This window comes from Candoia aspera, chromosome 5 (genome assembly GCF_035149785.1).
Source record: "Candoia aspera isolate rCanAsp1 chromosome 5, rCanAsp1.hap2, whole genome shotgun sequence".
Taxonomy (NCBI): Eukaryota; Metazoa; Chordata; class Lepidosauria; order Squamata; family Boidae; genus Candoia; species Candoia aspera.
This window is the reverse complement of record NC_086157.1, coordinates 59651092-59668099: the sequence shown is the minus strand read 5'-3', so window position 1 is coordinate 59668099 and position 17008 is coordinate 59651092. Positions and strand designations below refer to the sequence as shown.

General features: G+C 36.9%; 1 protein-coding gene across 2 annotated transcripts in view; it reads right to left on the bottom strand.

Annotated features, from left to right (window-relative positions):
* Positions 1–17008, bottom strand: part of DSCAM (DS cell adhesion molecule) — a 322600-nt gene that overhangs the window by 97578 nt on the left and 208014 nt on the right. For both annotated transcript variants that reach the window (XM_063305336.1, XM_063305337.1), the window contains exons 13-14: positions 12140–12307; positions 3101–3171 (exon numbers count right to left, since the gene is read on the bottom strand). In XM_063305336.1, coding sequence (XP_063161406.1) covers positions 3101–3171; positions 12140–12307 — 239 coding nt within the window. The remainder of the gene's footprint in view (positions 1–3100; positions 3172–12139; positions 12308–17008) is intronic.

Below are 17008 nucleotides of genomic sequence, written 5' to 3'. Positions count from 1 at the left end.
GGTGTTTAGCTAGTATGTCAGCTCTTAATGTGAACAATCTGACTTGGAACAGTACTGGTTGCATGAGGTATTGCTGGTACAATTACAGAATTTTAGTTACTCATAAATTCAATAGCATGTCTTAAAATGCAGGGTATAGCAAAGCGGAAACTAAATATTATGAAAGCCTACTGCCTGTTTTCTATAAATTGCCAATAATTATAGTAAGTCTTTCTTCCCTGAATGATGACAGTAATCTGAGATCTTGGACAAACACAATAACTTTGCTTTCCTCATAAATTTTGTTGTCTTAAATACAGAGGCAATTCTTTTCAGATAACCTCTTCTGTCTCTATTCTTATTTTTCAGAGGCACAGTAAGTATTATAACAGCATATTAGGCTTTTTATAATGGCACTGAATAATTATTCAGTTACTACAATGTTGAAGTTTACTTATGGATGTGATAACCTGAACAGATCCTACCAGTTCAACAGCAGGATGATCCCAGTACATTTATCAGTGGGTTCTTCATTAATTCTGGGATAATAGTTTTTTTTAAAAAACAAACTGTGATCATATCACTTTTCCATTTTTATTGGTGTATTGTGGCAAGGGGGACAAAGGGGGCAAGGGCTGTTGCTAAATTAAAAAAAAAAAATCCCAGAAGGAGGTGATGGTAAGGAGGTAATATTAGCAAATTAGCAAATATATTAATTAAATATTTAAGAGTCTTAAGTAACTTCCCAGTCCTTCAACATATAACAAATACTGGCAGGAGAATGTTTCAAAATCTTAACCAGAGCTGTTCAGATGTTTTTACATGTGGCTTTTAATTTAATCTAATACTGTACCCTTTTTGTAGAAAACAAGCTTAAAGACTATACTACAGGCTATGGTACTTTTCAATCCAGCATACTTGAGCAGGTAGTCAGATTTTATCATTTAAGTAGGGCAGTCCACACTTCAAATATTGCACAAAATATCTTCCTGTCTATTGATCTACTCATATCTACCCATATACACAGATACAAAAGAAGTCTTGGGTTCTTATTTGGAAAACTAAATGTCAAGGTGATCTACAAAATTATAGAATAGGAAGGGGGCAATTCTAACATTGAGACAATCCTCTTGCTAACTGTGTGAATCCAGTTGAAAGTATCCCTGACAGATGACTGTCCAGCCTCTGCTTGAACACATACAGCAAAGGGGAGTTTCTTATTTCCCTTTGGTTCCACTGTCATACTGTTCCTACCATTAGCAAAATATTCCTAGCATTCATCCAGAATGCTTTCCCATAAATGAGTATTATTATTCTGTATTAGTACTGTGTGATGGCACAGAACAGATCATGGCTGCCTTTTCTTTGCCATCCCTTTAGATCTTTGAAGACTGCTGTCATATTCCCTTTACGACCATCTTTTCCATGGGCTAAGCATACCAGGTTCCTCTTTTATTTCAGAGATTTCCATTTCCTGTCCTCTGATTATCTTCACTGCCTTTCATTGTTCCAGTCTGTCCAAGAATGAAGTATAATGGACACCTCAAAGGTTTTTTTCTAGATTAGTTGATAACACCTAGCTGACAATGGCTGATTTTAAAAAAACAAGGTTAGATCTGGTTAGCATTTGGATGTGAGACCTCAAGGGAAACCCAGGGCTGTTGTTTAAAAGAATCCCAGAAGGTGGTAGTGGTAACCCTTTCAATATTATTGCCAGAAAACTACATGGATACATCCATGCACTCACTGACAGCCAAGCTCATTTTTGAGGAGACCTTATCATAACTTTATCTTCACAACCATTGTCAGAAAAAGGCATTTTGCATGTCAGTTGCCACCAAGTAGAAGCTCCATGGGCTCTTCACATATATGTTAGAACTCTGTGCCATGTGATGTTGTCTAAGGTAAAGGTAAAGGTTTCCCTTGACGTAAAGTCCAGTCGAATCCGACTCTAGGGGCGGTGCTCATCTCCGTTTCTAAGCCTTGGAGCCGGCGTTGTCATAGACACTTCCGGGTCATGTGGCCAGCATGATGACTCGGAACGCCGTTACCTTCCCGCTGAAGCGGTACCTATTGATCTACTCACATTTGCATGTTTTCGAACTGCTAGGTGAGCAGGAGCTGGGATTAACAACGGGAGCTCACCCCGCCGCGCGGCTTTGAACCGCCGACCTTCCGATTGGCAGCTCAGCGGTTTAACCCGCAGCGCCACCGCGTCCCGATGTTGTCTAGTGGTATGTAAAACATTATGAATGTGAAAGTTCAAGTTCAAAACACTTTTAGTTTGAAACAACTGTTTACCATGAAGTGTTTAGATGCAATTCAAAATAAGGACTGTTTTGAGCTTGGAAATTACCAGAATAGTTAGGTAGCAAACACTTTTGATAAGAATAATACAACCTGTTTTGAATTTGAAATGTTTTGCACACTTCTGCAGTACTAGTTCTTTCTTCCCTAATGTATATATTTTTTTCCTAATTGTGGGATTTTCAACTGTTCAGACTAATAAAAAAAGTTAACCTCACTATCAATTTCTAGTAGTTGTGCCTTTCCATTATCCAACTTTATCTTATTTCCACAAAAAGCAAAGAATGAAAAAATGCCATTTTATGTGTGTTAAAAATATAAACTCTGATACACTAAAATATATATCTAAATTTTTTTTACTGCTTTTCAATTATTCATTTAAAACTTTCATAATTCCTCACAAATTTATTAAATACATTCAATATAAATAATTTTCTAAACATTAGTTAAATTTTGGTTCATGGGTATTGGCATTATAATGCAAACGTTGCAGTAACATTTTTCTAAAAATGCTATCAAATTACATCAAATTGAGAATTAATTTAAACTTCCATTTCTTTTCTATACTGCTATTGTACTTCTCATAATAAGATATTCAAAATGGCACAAGCAAAGGGACATATAATTGCATGTATATTTAATTTAGCATGCAATTCCATTCAGCTGCACATTAATTTTTGAAAATTTAGCCATAAACATTGTGTGTATAAATTCATCAAACTATGATACTTTTAACTTTGAGCCTTGTGGGCCCTCAATGAAGCTTGATGGTATAATCTTTTAAAAATATGTATATGTATGCGTGTATATTTACCTTCCAGGTTACCCTAATGCTTTGTGAAGATATGGGCTCAAGTTGTACATCCTGAGGTGGTCCATCAGGAGCTAGTAAAAAACAAGTAGATGAATTAAAATGATTAGTCTTTCTCTTGTGCTCCATTAAACAACATATCACAAAACATTCCTAATTTCTAGAATGCTGGTATACAGAAAGAGCAGTTGCAAAACTGTTGTTATGCAAAACAACAAAATGGTAACCAAACACATTAATCAAATAGCTCCATCCTCATCCAAACATCCATGTTGCCATTTCTGCAGCCTCCTCTTGTCTGAGATGCGGAAAAGGTGGGATATTGGAGGTTTTCCATTTAAAGATATTCTCAGTATATTTTATTATCCTTATCTCCTATAGTGTTAAAATGCCTGGAACTATTTTTAATAGAACATTCTTTCTGCTGTATAAATCCAACACTCAACATGTGGGAGGCTTTGGGAAGGCAACAGAAATGCGTGAAGGATGCACTGGCCCATACCTGCACTTAAGATTTGTATAATGGTACTTTCATGGAGTGGGGCAAATGCCCTAATAGTTTTGTGATGCAGACATGCAAATCCTGGCTTTGATGGCAAATTTGATTGCATGGTTAAAACTAGATGAGAGGCCACTGTATCTATAGGCATAAAAACAGAACTATGTACCCAGTGGAATGTAAGAAAGAGATATTTAGACCAATGAATACAAGAACTGAAATGAAATTAGTTAGGAAGATACTAGCATTTAAGATTAAATGACTTTGTACCAGAACAAATATAAATCTACTGTAAATTGTGTTAAAATTTAAATGGAGTTAAAATCGCTGGAAGAAACATTAACAATCTCAGATATGCAGATGATACCACTTTGATCGCTGAAAGCGAAGAGGAACTGAGGAGCCTTATGATGAAGGTGAAAGAAGAAAGTGCAAAAGCTGGCTTGCAGCTAAACCTCAAAAAAAAAAAGATTATGGCAACCAGCTTGATTGATAACTGGCAAATAGAGGGAGAAAATGTAGAAGCAGTGAAAGACTTTGTATTTCTAGGTGCGAAGATTACTGCAGATGCTGACTGCAGTCAGGAAATCAGAAGACGCTTAATCCTTGGGAGAAGAGCAATGACCAATCTCAATAAAATAGTTAAGAGCAGAGACATCACACTGACAACAAAGGTCCACATAGTTAAAGCAATGGTGTTCCCTGTAGTAACATATGGCTGCGAGAGCTGGACCATAAGGAAGGCTGAGAGAAGGAAGATAGATGCTTTTGAACTGTGGTGTTGGAGGAAAATTCTGAGAGTGCCTTGGACTGCAAGAAGATCCAACCAGTCCATCCTCCAGGAAATAAAGCCAGACTGCTCACTTGAGGGAATGATATTAAAGGCAAAACTGAAGTACTTTGGCCACATGATGAGAAGACAGGACACCCTGGAGAAGATGCTGATGCTCGGGAGAGTGGAGGGCAAAAGGAAGAGGGGCCGACCAAGGGCAAGGTGGATGGATGATATTCTAGAGGTGATGGACTCATCCCTGGGGGAGCTGGGGGTGTTGACGACCGACAGGAAGTTCTGGCGTGGGCTGGTCCATGAAGTCACAAAGAGTCGGAAGCGACTAAACGAATAAACAACAAAAATTCTCTCTCTCTCTGTGTGTGTGTATAATTTTATTTGTTCTGGTACGAAGACATTTAATCTTAAATATCATAAAGATCATTAAAGCTCATCTGTGAAAAGTTCGGAGTTAATAAAATATCTAGTAATGGGATCTTGAATATAGCAAAGTTACACTCCTAGTACAATAGAATGATTGAGTGGATTCTGATAACACAGTAACCATAAAAGGTTGTATGCATGAAGCTGTGATGGCATGGAAAGGCTATTTCACTAAATTCCAACTGTTCTGGTTATACCAGAGTTATTACCATTCTGTACCCATGAAGAATCTAGGAGAGGTGAGACTTAGTAATACTGCACTTAACTGTGAAACATTATCATTTCCCTATCCAGTTACAGGTAGCATGCAGTTCTCCTGTTTCACTCTGTAAGAATGGTACCACAGTAACTAACCATCAGTGAAGGACTATATATATAAAAAATCTTCTGTCCTCAGTACCTATGGACCTAACATACAATATTTGAAAAGTATTATTTAGATATTATATTTCATTTCTTCATAATGTTTAAAAGTCCCATATGGATTTCTTTGCAAGAGATTCAACCATAATTAAAAAAAACAAACTGGTCATGTGGACCAAATTGGTGCACATTTACTTGAAAATTATGTCCCCTTGTTACAGAGCAGCTAGTTCCAAACTAGTGGTTACAGAACTGTAGCCTTAATTTAAAAGGAACTAGCTAAGAAAAGAAACAATACACAGAACTGGAAAATCAACCTGACACCCTGCAGATGTGTAGACCAACTCCTAGAATTCCCTGGTCATCAGGCCTATTGCTGAGAAATATGGGAACTGAAATCCAAACTTCTGGCATTCCAGATGGGGGGAGGCTGACCTGGAAATACAAAGGCTTGGATTCCAAGATAACTTCCAGAAGTACATGGAAGGAAATGTTAAGCTTCTCTTGACCAGCTAAGCAAGAAACTGGCACAAGTAGACTTCTCAGGAAACAAGCTATGATAAGGAGATTTATTATAGAAAAGCAGTGAAGTCATTATGGAAGTATTCCTATACATTTATGATGAAATCAAAGTTTAAACACTTGTGTCTCTTTTTCTTGCCCATATGTGGCAAGAAAAGCCACATCTTAGGAGGGGCAGGCAGCAGGCAAGTTCCTATTTGTTGTTGTGATAACAGTCCAGTCTGGTTTCCGGGCTGTATGCTTGTGACCTTCCAAGAATAGGCTCTCACAGAAAGTTTCTTATGTTCTTCTCCCAAAAACACAGAGTAAAACCACTCTGGAAAATAATGGACTCTTGCAAAATATGTGCAGGAGAATTGTTCAGAGTAGAAAATCACTCAGGTTTAGTCAACATAAAGATGCTCATGAAGGGATTTTTCTCTGACTGTTCAGGAATCTTCCCCCAATCCTTTGCAGAGGCTTTTTTGGCCTTTTTTTATTACAGGGAGACAAAAGGATAAAAATATTTCTTTTTTCAAATGTCCTTAAATGTACATCTCTTAAAATTCAAGCCAGAATTTCTACTTCTATTTTTAATAATCATCATACAGTAATGAAAAGTAAAAAGAATCAAATTTCTTACAATACAAACAGCATTCCAGACATGAACATAAGAACATTCCATGCTAATAAAATAAAAAAACTCTATGCATATCGATTTATGCAGTTTTTACTTCTACCACAAGTCCTTTAGGTTAAAACATACGTTTGCTTTACTCTCTTAGATGCCAGAGCTTTCCAGAGTTGCTGCGATTGCAATTTATTAGAAAGGTCCACAGGAATTAAAACAAGTTTGGCTAAAAATTAATGAAAGGACAGTGTAGATTCCATAATTCTCCTCTTGTTGCAAGAATTCCTTTTACGTGCTACTTTTGAATAAAATATGTCAGTAGCCTGAAGTCACAATGGCATATGATACAGAATGTGCATCTCTGCCAGCAGTGTCCCTCCACCACCCTCCTCTTTTTGTTTAATATTTCATGATGTTGCTTTTGTAAAGTCTTCATTATGTTCAATGCCTCAGGCTTCTCTCAGATGTTTGGGAATCTATACGCATTTAACATGCTTGCAGTAAATGTTGTGAACTAAAATAAACAAGGATAAATGGTGATGCTTCCATGTGCTCTGCATATATTCCCAGCTGATACCAAGGCAACAAATATTGTGACTCAGCTGAAAGCTTGGATTTCCCCTCATCCCTGGCTTACTCTGAATAAATCAGCACTCTTTGATTATGACTCCATATAACAGACCTTTCATTCACCATGGAAAGCTTCAAGTTCACGTTGTACATTATTAGTGGGAAAGTTAATCTCTAAATTAAGATCATTTGATTCTTCTGGAACATTAATTTTCAGTTAAATGAAAAACAGGAAATATGACTAGTTAATTAAGCAAATAAAAAGTATTCAAAATGTTCTGTAAGCACATGCATATTAAGGAAAGACAAACAGGAACTTTCAACGATGGGAAACACCAACTTCCCACACTCAGGATATCATCCACAAATGCAATTTGGAACTCTGGGTGCTCACATGTTAGGATGGCAGATGATGTTTACCTCCCCTTTCTGTCACACTGCCTTCTGATATTTTAAAGCCATTGTTCTATCTCCCAGTCTTCTTCAATGGGTTGACTCCATTAAATGGATTACTATGTTATCTACTACAAACCATTGGTACACTATATTTGATTCCTTTCTTAACATATCATGGCGTCACAATCATTTAAATACTGGGGTAATTGTTCTATTACTAAGTGATACCAAAAGTAAGAATATATATTCAATTCTGTATTACAAAAAAGATATACTTTCCTTGAAGGATATTTTGCATCTCAGTTTTGAATATACAGAAGTCATAAAGAGTATCAGATGTATTCCTCAGTGGGCTAGCAGGAGACTAAAGCAACAGAAGCATGTTTTTGTCCATTTTTTCATTCATTATTTCTCACAGACCTTTCTGTTTCTACAGAAGTCTTTATCACTCCTGGCATTCCCCCCACCCCACCCCGGATAGATATCTGTGTCTGTCTTCTGCAGCACATCCTGCATTCACTGCAATCATTTACTTGTTCCAGGTGATCTCAACTCTGACACATGTAAGTGGTCATGGGTTAGATCTAGTCTTCCCCTTGGAGCAGTTCGTTAAGTGATTTGGATACGGAGGATAATACCACTTTTCCATTGCCATGGTCAAATCACTTCTGCTCTGCTTGTGGTTGACAGCCTTGCATTGCCTCAGTAGGGCTAGATACTTTCAGATGGTCTGCCCTCAGTGCCTTATGGATGTAGTTGGTTTCTGGCAGACAAGTGGGAATTTCACTGACAATTTGTTGGGTGAATGTGGTGAGGGTCTGATTGGCCACTGGTATTGTTCATCACACAGAGTCCCACTGTTTGAGTTGGCCATATAAATGTTCTAAATAAATAAAAAATAAATGAAGTGATGACCAGGTTCTTGGTGAAATCAGCCCTGAGCAGCCTCTTTCTCCCTCGGTTGTCTAGAGTGCAGATGGAGAACAACTAAGGGTGAAACTGACCAAGTATTGATATGTGCCCATTTTTGGGCCACCTCCATGGCAACCAGAGAGGTGAAGCATTGTTATTTCTCCTCCCTTATTGCACTGGCAGGTTGTTGTCCAGCAGCCTTGTTTCAGGTGGCCAATACCCACTTGGGTAAGAGCCAGCCCCTCAGGTTTCCATCTGGCTGCTGTGACGAATTAGCACAAAATGTTGCTGGTAAAAGTACATCTTAAAATAGGCCAGCTGATGAATCACAGACTACAGAGTATGGGGATGTGATGAAGTACAAAGAGGGACTGATAATGAGTGGGATCTGTCCTCAATTAGTGTTGCAAGGAAATGACAGTGTGTGGCCATAGCTGGCACCACAAAGAAATAGCCTCTGGAGTAGATGAAATGGCATATGAGTAGGTATAATGATGCCAGGCCCCAAGTAACAAAATCAGTAAAAAGTATGGACATGCAAATCCCCCATGTCAGCAGAACTGGAAAATCTATAATACCCTAATTGATGATAGATCCAAGAACACAAATCTGGCATACTCAGCTCGCTTTCCCATTTATATCATCCTTCTGAAGAGAGAGCTAGTCCTGTTTTGTAAACTTAGTTCTAGTGCTTTTTCAAAACAGTGCTAAATATGTTTAGATAAGGATTCTGGGCAATGCCTGACTGGTGCTTTCCGAAGTGCCAATCAGCATTGTGCAGACAGCTGCCTCTGCAAAAGCCAAATGTATGGACTCTCCAGCAGCTCAAGTTAAGATGGCCATGGACAGCAGAGCCCAGCCATTAAAGGACATTTCACAGCAGCCTAAAGTGCCCAGGACAAACAGGGCAAAGTCAAACCTCTGACTATGTCATCAATCACATCATTGATAAAGCATGTTAGATTGCATCCACAGCAAAAGTTATGTCAGAGGAAGAGAAAAACCTTAGGGTTGGGGATGACATGAAGACAATGTCATGAGGACATGGCATAAAAAATGGGGCATGTCTGTGCCATAGTTAGCGGGAATATGAGCTCTTAGAATCTAGAGAAGTGTTGGGTGAGAAAGAGTAAGATGGAATTAGTCAGAGGCTACAGAGAGACAAACTGATACAAATGGCCATTTCCAGGTCCAATTCAAATTGCTGGTATTAATCTTGGTAGCAACACCAGAGAAATCAATGGTCTGGCTCAGTCTAAGACAGTTTGCTATGTTATTAAACAAAATTCCACTGCCCGTCAGCTTGACTTATTTACATGCACCAGCGGTTGGCTTGACTCTTATCCTATCCAAATATAACAATACTTTTTCATAATCCCTTTTCATACTAAGCAGATCACTGTTTCCTTAAAACAATGAAAAATAACATACATTTTAAAAGCAAGTATCAGTATTAAATCTTATACCTAAGCACATACTTTTTTAAAAATGTGACATCTGCTGGGGCCATGGGAAAGTTCAAAGGAATGATGCAATTTGAAATAGATTCTACAAAATCATCTCTTGGAATCAAAATTTCAAATTGAATCAGTCCCAGGCATCAAATAAAATTAAGTATTTCATCTGATTCAGACAGATTCAAAGGCAATTTGGATATGTGATGGACTTTTCTAAGTCTCCAAAATTTGATTAGTTTTCCTTCAGTCATTCACCAAACTGAGGTTGGTAGGATGGGGGAAGGTTGGAGTGGTATAATAGGCTGATATTGACATGAATACCCAGCCAGTAAGTTTTGTCTCCTCTCTGAACCCTCCTGTCAGAGAGCATGCGGAAACCCTACTCTGTTGTCTGAGTGAATTTGGTTAGGCAGGTTCATTTGGAAGAAGAGAGAAAACAGAAATTCAGAGTCTTTCTGCTGCTTTTTAAAATCTTGTTTGCTCTTTTTCACATCTCTTGCCTTTTCCCCTATCTATCCCCATTTATCCATATTCTTCCCTAAATCTCAACCTGTTTGTCTGATCAATAGTTACTAACTCTGTTAACTGCTATGTCCTGCCTGTGTAGCATTCTTCAGCTCTTTCAACCTCACCTACTTTGCCTTTTCCCCTCTACCACCAATAACTCCTATTTTTTTTCTGCTACTAATCTATCTGTTTTGTTTGGACTAAGTAGTCAATCTTCATTGTGTAAGTTTATCTGAGAGAATATGTTTGCTGTTCGACTACTATAATCCAAACCATTTCTTTAAATTGCTGTTATATTGAGAATAGTGATGATACACATAGTTCTCAGACTTTTACTTCTTAAAAATGTTGCACAAGCAGCATGTAATGTGACATTGCCAAAAAAGGATCACTCTGAATGAGCCATGTCAACAAACTTACATTCAAGTAAAGCAAACAGTCAGATGGTGGTGGCTTCTGCAATCTTAAGTTTATTTTTTAACAGCTTGTTAATGTTTTATTTTTAAATTGCAATTGCATTTTCTCATTGCTTTAATGGAGCTTCTCTACTGACTCTCTTCTGGACAATTTGGAAGCTGCTGTGCTGACCTTTCCTCATTCCTGCTATGCTTGCCTTTAAATGAGGTGGAAGGGAATATTTAAAAACATCTTTGAAGACTGAATCCTTTGAAGAAATCCAGGTGAAACTTTGCAGGGTTAATTTCCATTAAAGGATCTACCCCCAGCTATTCCTGTCCCATTCTGCCAAAAAATGAAACAGTGCAAGCATTTTGATGCTTCTCTCTTAGTCTACATTAAATCTTTTATTAATTTAAGTTTTGAATTAGTACATGTTAAGTTGCCTTTAAATCTTGAATCACTAATGTGAATCAAATCTTGCCACCTTTGAGCCTCAAATTCTAATCACATGTTGGCTGACTCACCCACCTCCCAAAATCTCCCATTCACTTTTTTACTTAGGGTTAAAAATGTTGAAGGAACTCAAAAAATAATCTCAGATTTAATTCTGCCATTTATTTCTGTCTGAAAGGTGCTATCACTGCTTTAATTATAAGATGATTAAAGTCACCTTCAGTCAAATCTTTAAAACATAATACAATGAATGATTTAATGAAACCTCCATGTAAGCAGATGTTGGATGCAATGGTATAAACTTCCAAATGATATTCCTGTGAATTAGCAGATATGTGGATTGCTTCCAAAATAGTCCAGCTAAGTGTTAGCCTTACCAGGTAGACCAGATAGGAAACACGACCAGATGAGCTAATGCTACTTTATTGTAAGGCTACGTTAACAGAATCTTGTAAGTCTGAAAGTACTATTCTCCTCCCATCTCCTTTACACTGATAAATCAGGGAGGGTCTCTTCTGAGCCTCTTGCCCTGCCCACTATCCAGCTGCAGACTATGCTGTCTCTTATCTGACCATTCCTAGGCAGCATCTCTGGGCCCAGTCTCCCAAGGTCATTCCCACATACCATTACACTGAGTTGAATTTACATTAATTTCATCTTGCATTTACAACATCTGTGATGATTTACGTTATTTATATAATGACAACATTATCCAAACGACATCATTTTCATAATGAGTTAGGACACAAATGACACAATGTAATTTTCTGTATTATGTTATGATATTGTTACACAGAGGACATAAATGTCAACTATATACTTTCATAATTAACAGACATCTCCTCCTCACCAATGGTCTGTTGAAATAAGGTTTCACAGCACGGAGACAAAAAGGTTACAAATGGCTTATATCCAAACCAGCATTAAATATGAATTCATATTTACACAAGTGACTAATGGTAAAGTCCTAAGTACAAAAGTATCAATATCAGGCTACTGAGGAATTTTCTGTTTAACTGATATCATAATGCATCAGATATAGAACTCCTTGATATACTTGGCAATGTTAAAAATGCCCAAAGTGTGCACATCCAGTAATAAATGTAGCATTAAATCTAATTAATGCCTATGTAGAAAGTACCTGCTTCATCTGTAGTGATAGTAAGCTCATTGCTGGCTTCGCTTTTGCCAATCCGATTTTTTGCATACATGCGGATGTTGTAGGTGGAAGAAGCATGTAGGTCAATGATTGTGGCTTGATTCAGCTGTGGGGAAACATCTTTGGTTCTCTGGACAGAATCCCAGGAATCTATTTAAAGGAATTGTGAGAAATATAGTAAATTTTCTTCCATTCAAGACATCATTTGTTTAAAATACTGCACTAAATAACAAGTCAACCATTTCAAGGACAGGTAATACTGGTAAAACTTTCCTATATTTACTCTTAGTTAAACAAGACTTTGACCGGGAAATACTAGGTCTGTATTTATGCACATGTGATCTTTAACATACAGTACAGAGTCCCTCAAATTAGCACTGAGGGGGAAAATAAAAAGGAAAGGTACCAAAGGAAATGCTTATAACAAAAATTTATTGGGGGAATTAACAGCAGACCACAACTGGTGGTTAGGAAATCATACACACTTTGTTAAAAGTCATCACACCTGGTAAGACATTCCTGCAGCTACAATCATTATATTAAAAACCACATTAGGTTTGTTCTCAGTGAAACATAAATTCAGGTATCTAGAAAAATTTGCCCTCCATGTTTTTATCTGAGTAAATAAAAACCCTTCGATAGTACTACTTTGCATACTTGAATCAACCCAAAATACCCAACAAAACACTTGCAGCACTCTGATACAGTGTAGCCAACCTAATGGAGCAGATAAAAATAAAAAACATCAACACTTATAAAGCTCAAAGACCTTTGTCACACAATATGCTTTCAGTTTGGCAGGCAAAACTACGTTCAACTCAAAGGGAACATGAGGGGATCCCGAATCTCCGAACTCATGGCAGAAGCAGTATGTTATCAGAAGAAACTATAGACCTTCATCTCATTCAGTGCAAAATGTGGAACCACTACGAAGACAACACCTTTGTAGTAGTAGTAGTACTAATGTTAGAAAACATAAAATTTAAGCAATCATATGGTAAACGGAATCAAATTCACAAAAATAAAAGAACAACAAACTATCCCTTCTAGACTTCCTCATTAGTTGAAAATGCAATGGCACACTTTAAATCCAAGTTCACCATAAAGTAATCCACACAATCCAGATCCTCAACTACAATAGTAACAACCCAACAACAAACAAAAGGAGCTGCATAAAGACACTTTTCAGGCAAATCATAAAACTTAGCAGGATATCAGAACAGATTGAAAAATGCAATGGAATTCTTAGAAGTATGACAGTCTGACTAAGCAGCAAATCCCAGAATATAGATTTAATTTTCCTATGGACTTATAAAAAATACAATTAAGGACCTGACAGAAGCACACCAGTTCAACTGACAGAAGCACATCAGTTCAACACACAACAACATCACACAGCAATCAAAGAACGCCTAGATAAACTGCAGCTATTTCCTTATCAATCTCTTAACCAAAACCCAACCAGTTCAGTAGTCACAGCAAAGGACAGTGTCCTCCAATAAGCTATCCCATCACATAGCTATCAACACCACCAATCACACAGAAAGCAACCACCACACGGATTAGTACTGCTTAACAACCAAATAAATAATTTACCACAGACAAGGCATCAATCACTTGCAAAACAACATCCACCCACAGAACCATCCCATCCAAGCACTCATAGATCTGGCAAAACAGAAGGATATATTACTCCAGTAAACCTAGCTTGTGCACTGATTGTGTTACCTAGTAAAACAATGAAGCACCTGCAACCCAAAACCAAGTTTGGAGAACTCCAACAATATGTCATAACTAAAAACAGCTAAGAGAAAATATAAAACAAAAGAAATGACACTTTTCTAAAAGAACAGCAGCATCAATCTTCGTATCACCAGCATAGGATCTTCCAAAGAAGCTGGAAAGAACTGAAAAGAGAAGAGAGTTTGCTTGCACTTGGTTCTGAAGATTCTTTTTTGAACAGTATAGCTGTTCAGTATAGTATGGCATGAGACCTTGGACAAGCCAAGATAAAATTAATTCCAATGCTCTGAGCATGGGCAGGGTTATCCACACCTATAATATAGACATTATAGTACTATTTTTTAAACAGTATTTTATCTTTCAGGGTGTTAATATGCTAAAAGCATATTCTTTGTTTTAACTGTAGGAAAACTAATCTATTTCTCAGAACATTTCCTTAGTTCTCTTTCCTCAAAACATATTTGGCAGCCTTCTCTTCTACACCCTTTGTTAAATCAATATCGTAACCATTTGACATAGTTAAGTGTCTCCATGCATAGAGGTGAATGAATGAATTCATTACTGGTGAATCTAGCTGGACATTTCAAAGGACACATGTTCAGAGCTATGTACCTAAAACTTCACAAATATTCTAATCAGAGATTGGACCAACATGTGGGTATAATTTGGGGCAGGGGAAGTAAGCATAACAGTTTGATGTAGTGGTGAAGGTGCTGGCCTAGAAACCAGGAGACTGTGAATTCCAGTCCCACCTTAGGTATGAAAGCTGGCTGGGTGACTTTGGGCCAGTCACTCACTCTCAGATCAACCTACCTCACAGGGTTGTTGTTATGGGGAAAATAGGAGGAGGAAGGAGTATTTGGTATGTTTGCCTCCTTGAGTTGACCAAAATATATTTGAAAAAGGCAGGATAAAAAACTAATTTTTTTTTTCCAATCTTGTATTGGTATATCATTATGAACAGGACCATTCTTGGACAGGAATGGTCTAAGTTGTCACAATGCGGCTTTTGGGGGGAGATGGGTGGCGATAAACTTTGATAAATAAATAAATAAATAAAATTGTGTGGGCTGTGTGTATATATTTGCCTTTTCTCTTGTCATGAACTCATCACATGCTATATATATTATGAGCAGGGGTACAGATACTGCATATCTCTGAAACTGCAAATGGTACAGTATAGGACACTGTATTTGAAAACAAATCTAAGATTTGGATTGCTATGGGAATCTCAACACATCCTGAGTGAGTTTGCATCAGAAATAAGGAATATGATGGGGTTACATGGTTTTATGGTTCTGTGATTTTGTCTATTTTGGCAATTAATTAATTAATTAATTAATTAAACTATACATTTATAGCCTGCCCAATCCAAATAGACTCTGAATGGGGAATGACAAGGTTAAAAAGAAAAACACAGCATTAAAAACCAGATACAAATGATAAAAATAATAATAATAAACAAGTTACACTGTGAGACACAAAAAGGAAAACAGTTCATTTCAGTATCTTCTTGAGGATCTGTTAATCCTTTTTCTTATTTGTGCAATTTTTGTGATAGCACACTGAATAATATCCTAGAACTTTCTGCATAATCTTAGAATATTACAACCCAAATGCTTAAAAGGAGGTCTTTGAAAGAGATGGAAAGAAAAGCATGAATAAGTTCCATGGCTCCAGTTTATTATAAGAGTATATGGCATTTGCCTGTATTTCAGAAATGGAAACAAACTCAACATTATCTGCAAGAACTGTTCTATAACAGAACAAAGGCTTAAAGAAGGTATGCAAGCCACAACCATAAACTTTTCATGGACTATGATACAATATAATATTTAGCATTTTGTTATTGTTTTAAAATACCTTGAGTGCTTATAGTATAAGCAGAAAGATAGGGTAGTAATTTAAAATAAACAATGAAAATAATAAATAAAAATATTCCTACAAAACTAACAACAGTGACCTTCCAGTATCAATACTGCAGGTGTTGTCAATAGATTTATAGTTGTAATTTTGTTTTATAAACCAGGTGTGGATATGCCTGAGAACACAAAACTCCTGTCCCTAATCATAATTCCAGATTTTGAAGCCAGTATGGACATTTCTGCACTTGGTACTAATTAGGTGAAACAAATCAGGATGAAATATGTTAGAAAACTATGTTTCTACCCCAGTTATCTTCCCTGAGGAGGTGGAGTAGAACTGGGTGAATTGCACATTTGCATAAAATAATGTGAAGAATATCAAAACTGTGAAAGGTGAAAATTATAAAGTAATTCATTTGGTATAAGTTCTGAAAAATTCATACATTTCATAAATTCTTATAAGTATTAAATATATGCTGTCGAAAGTTCATTCAGATTAGGCAAAAGTAAGACAGTCTTGGGGTACTCTGAAGCCTCAGAAATGCAACATAGCATAACTTTCAAGGATGGAACATACACTGTAATATATTGGTTAATACTGAGGTGACACAAGAATTTTTTGGCTGTATTTTCTCTGCAACAGACTAAGATGAAACCCCACTGGAGATTTTTTAAGACAGGCCAGCTGTTGGCCACACTGCCTGTGAGTGACAAGTATATACAAATTAGCAAAAACAAAACAAAAACTAAAACTGACCAAATTTCCTGAGAAAACCAAATTGTGAAATTTCTGTGATTTTACAGGAGATCAAGCTGGATTTTCATATTCTTACCTGGTATTTCATGAGATTTGAAGTTGAAGTTGTTGAAACATTAGTAATCTTGTGATTCGACATAATATTTTTGGCAGCGAGAAAAATATGCCATTGAGTGGCATCATGTGATAGAGACTACATAGTCAGCTTTCAGAGGTGGCAATACAATACAATTCAAGAACGAGAACAATTATTTTAATATTGGAAGCACTGGATTAAAGATAGGACACATTGCAGAAAGTGTGGGAAGAATAGAAGTTATTCTCCCATATTTTCAAATAAGCTATCATTCTGCTACTGCAGAAGTAATATATCAAAACATGGAGCTCCAGTCATTCCACTCCTGCCAGCTAACATTTATATCTATTCTTAGTCTATTAATGTTACAGATTTTTATGTATATGCAGGTTCATTGTGATAATTACACT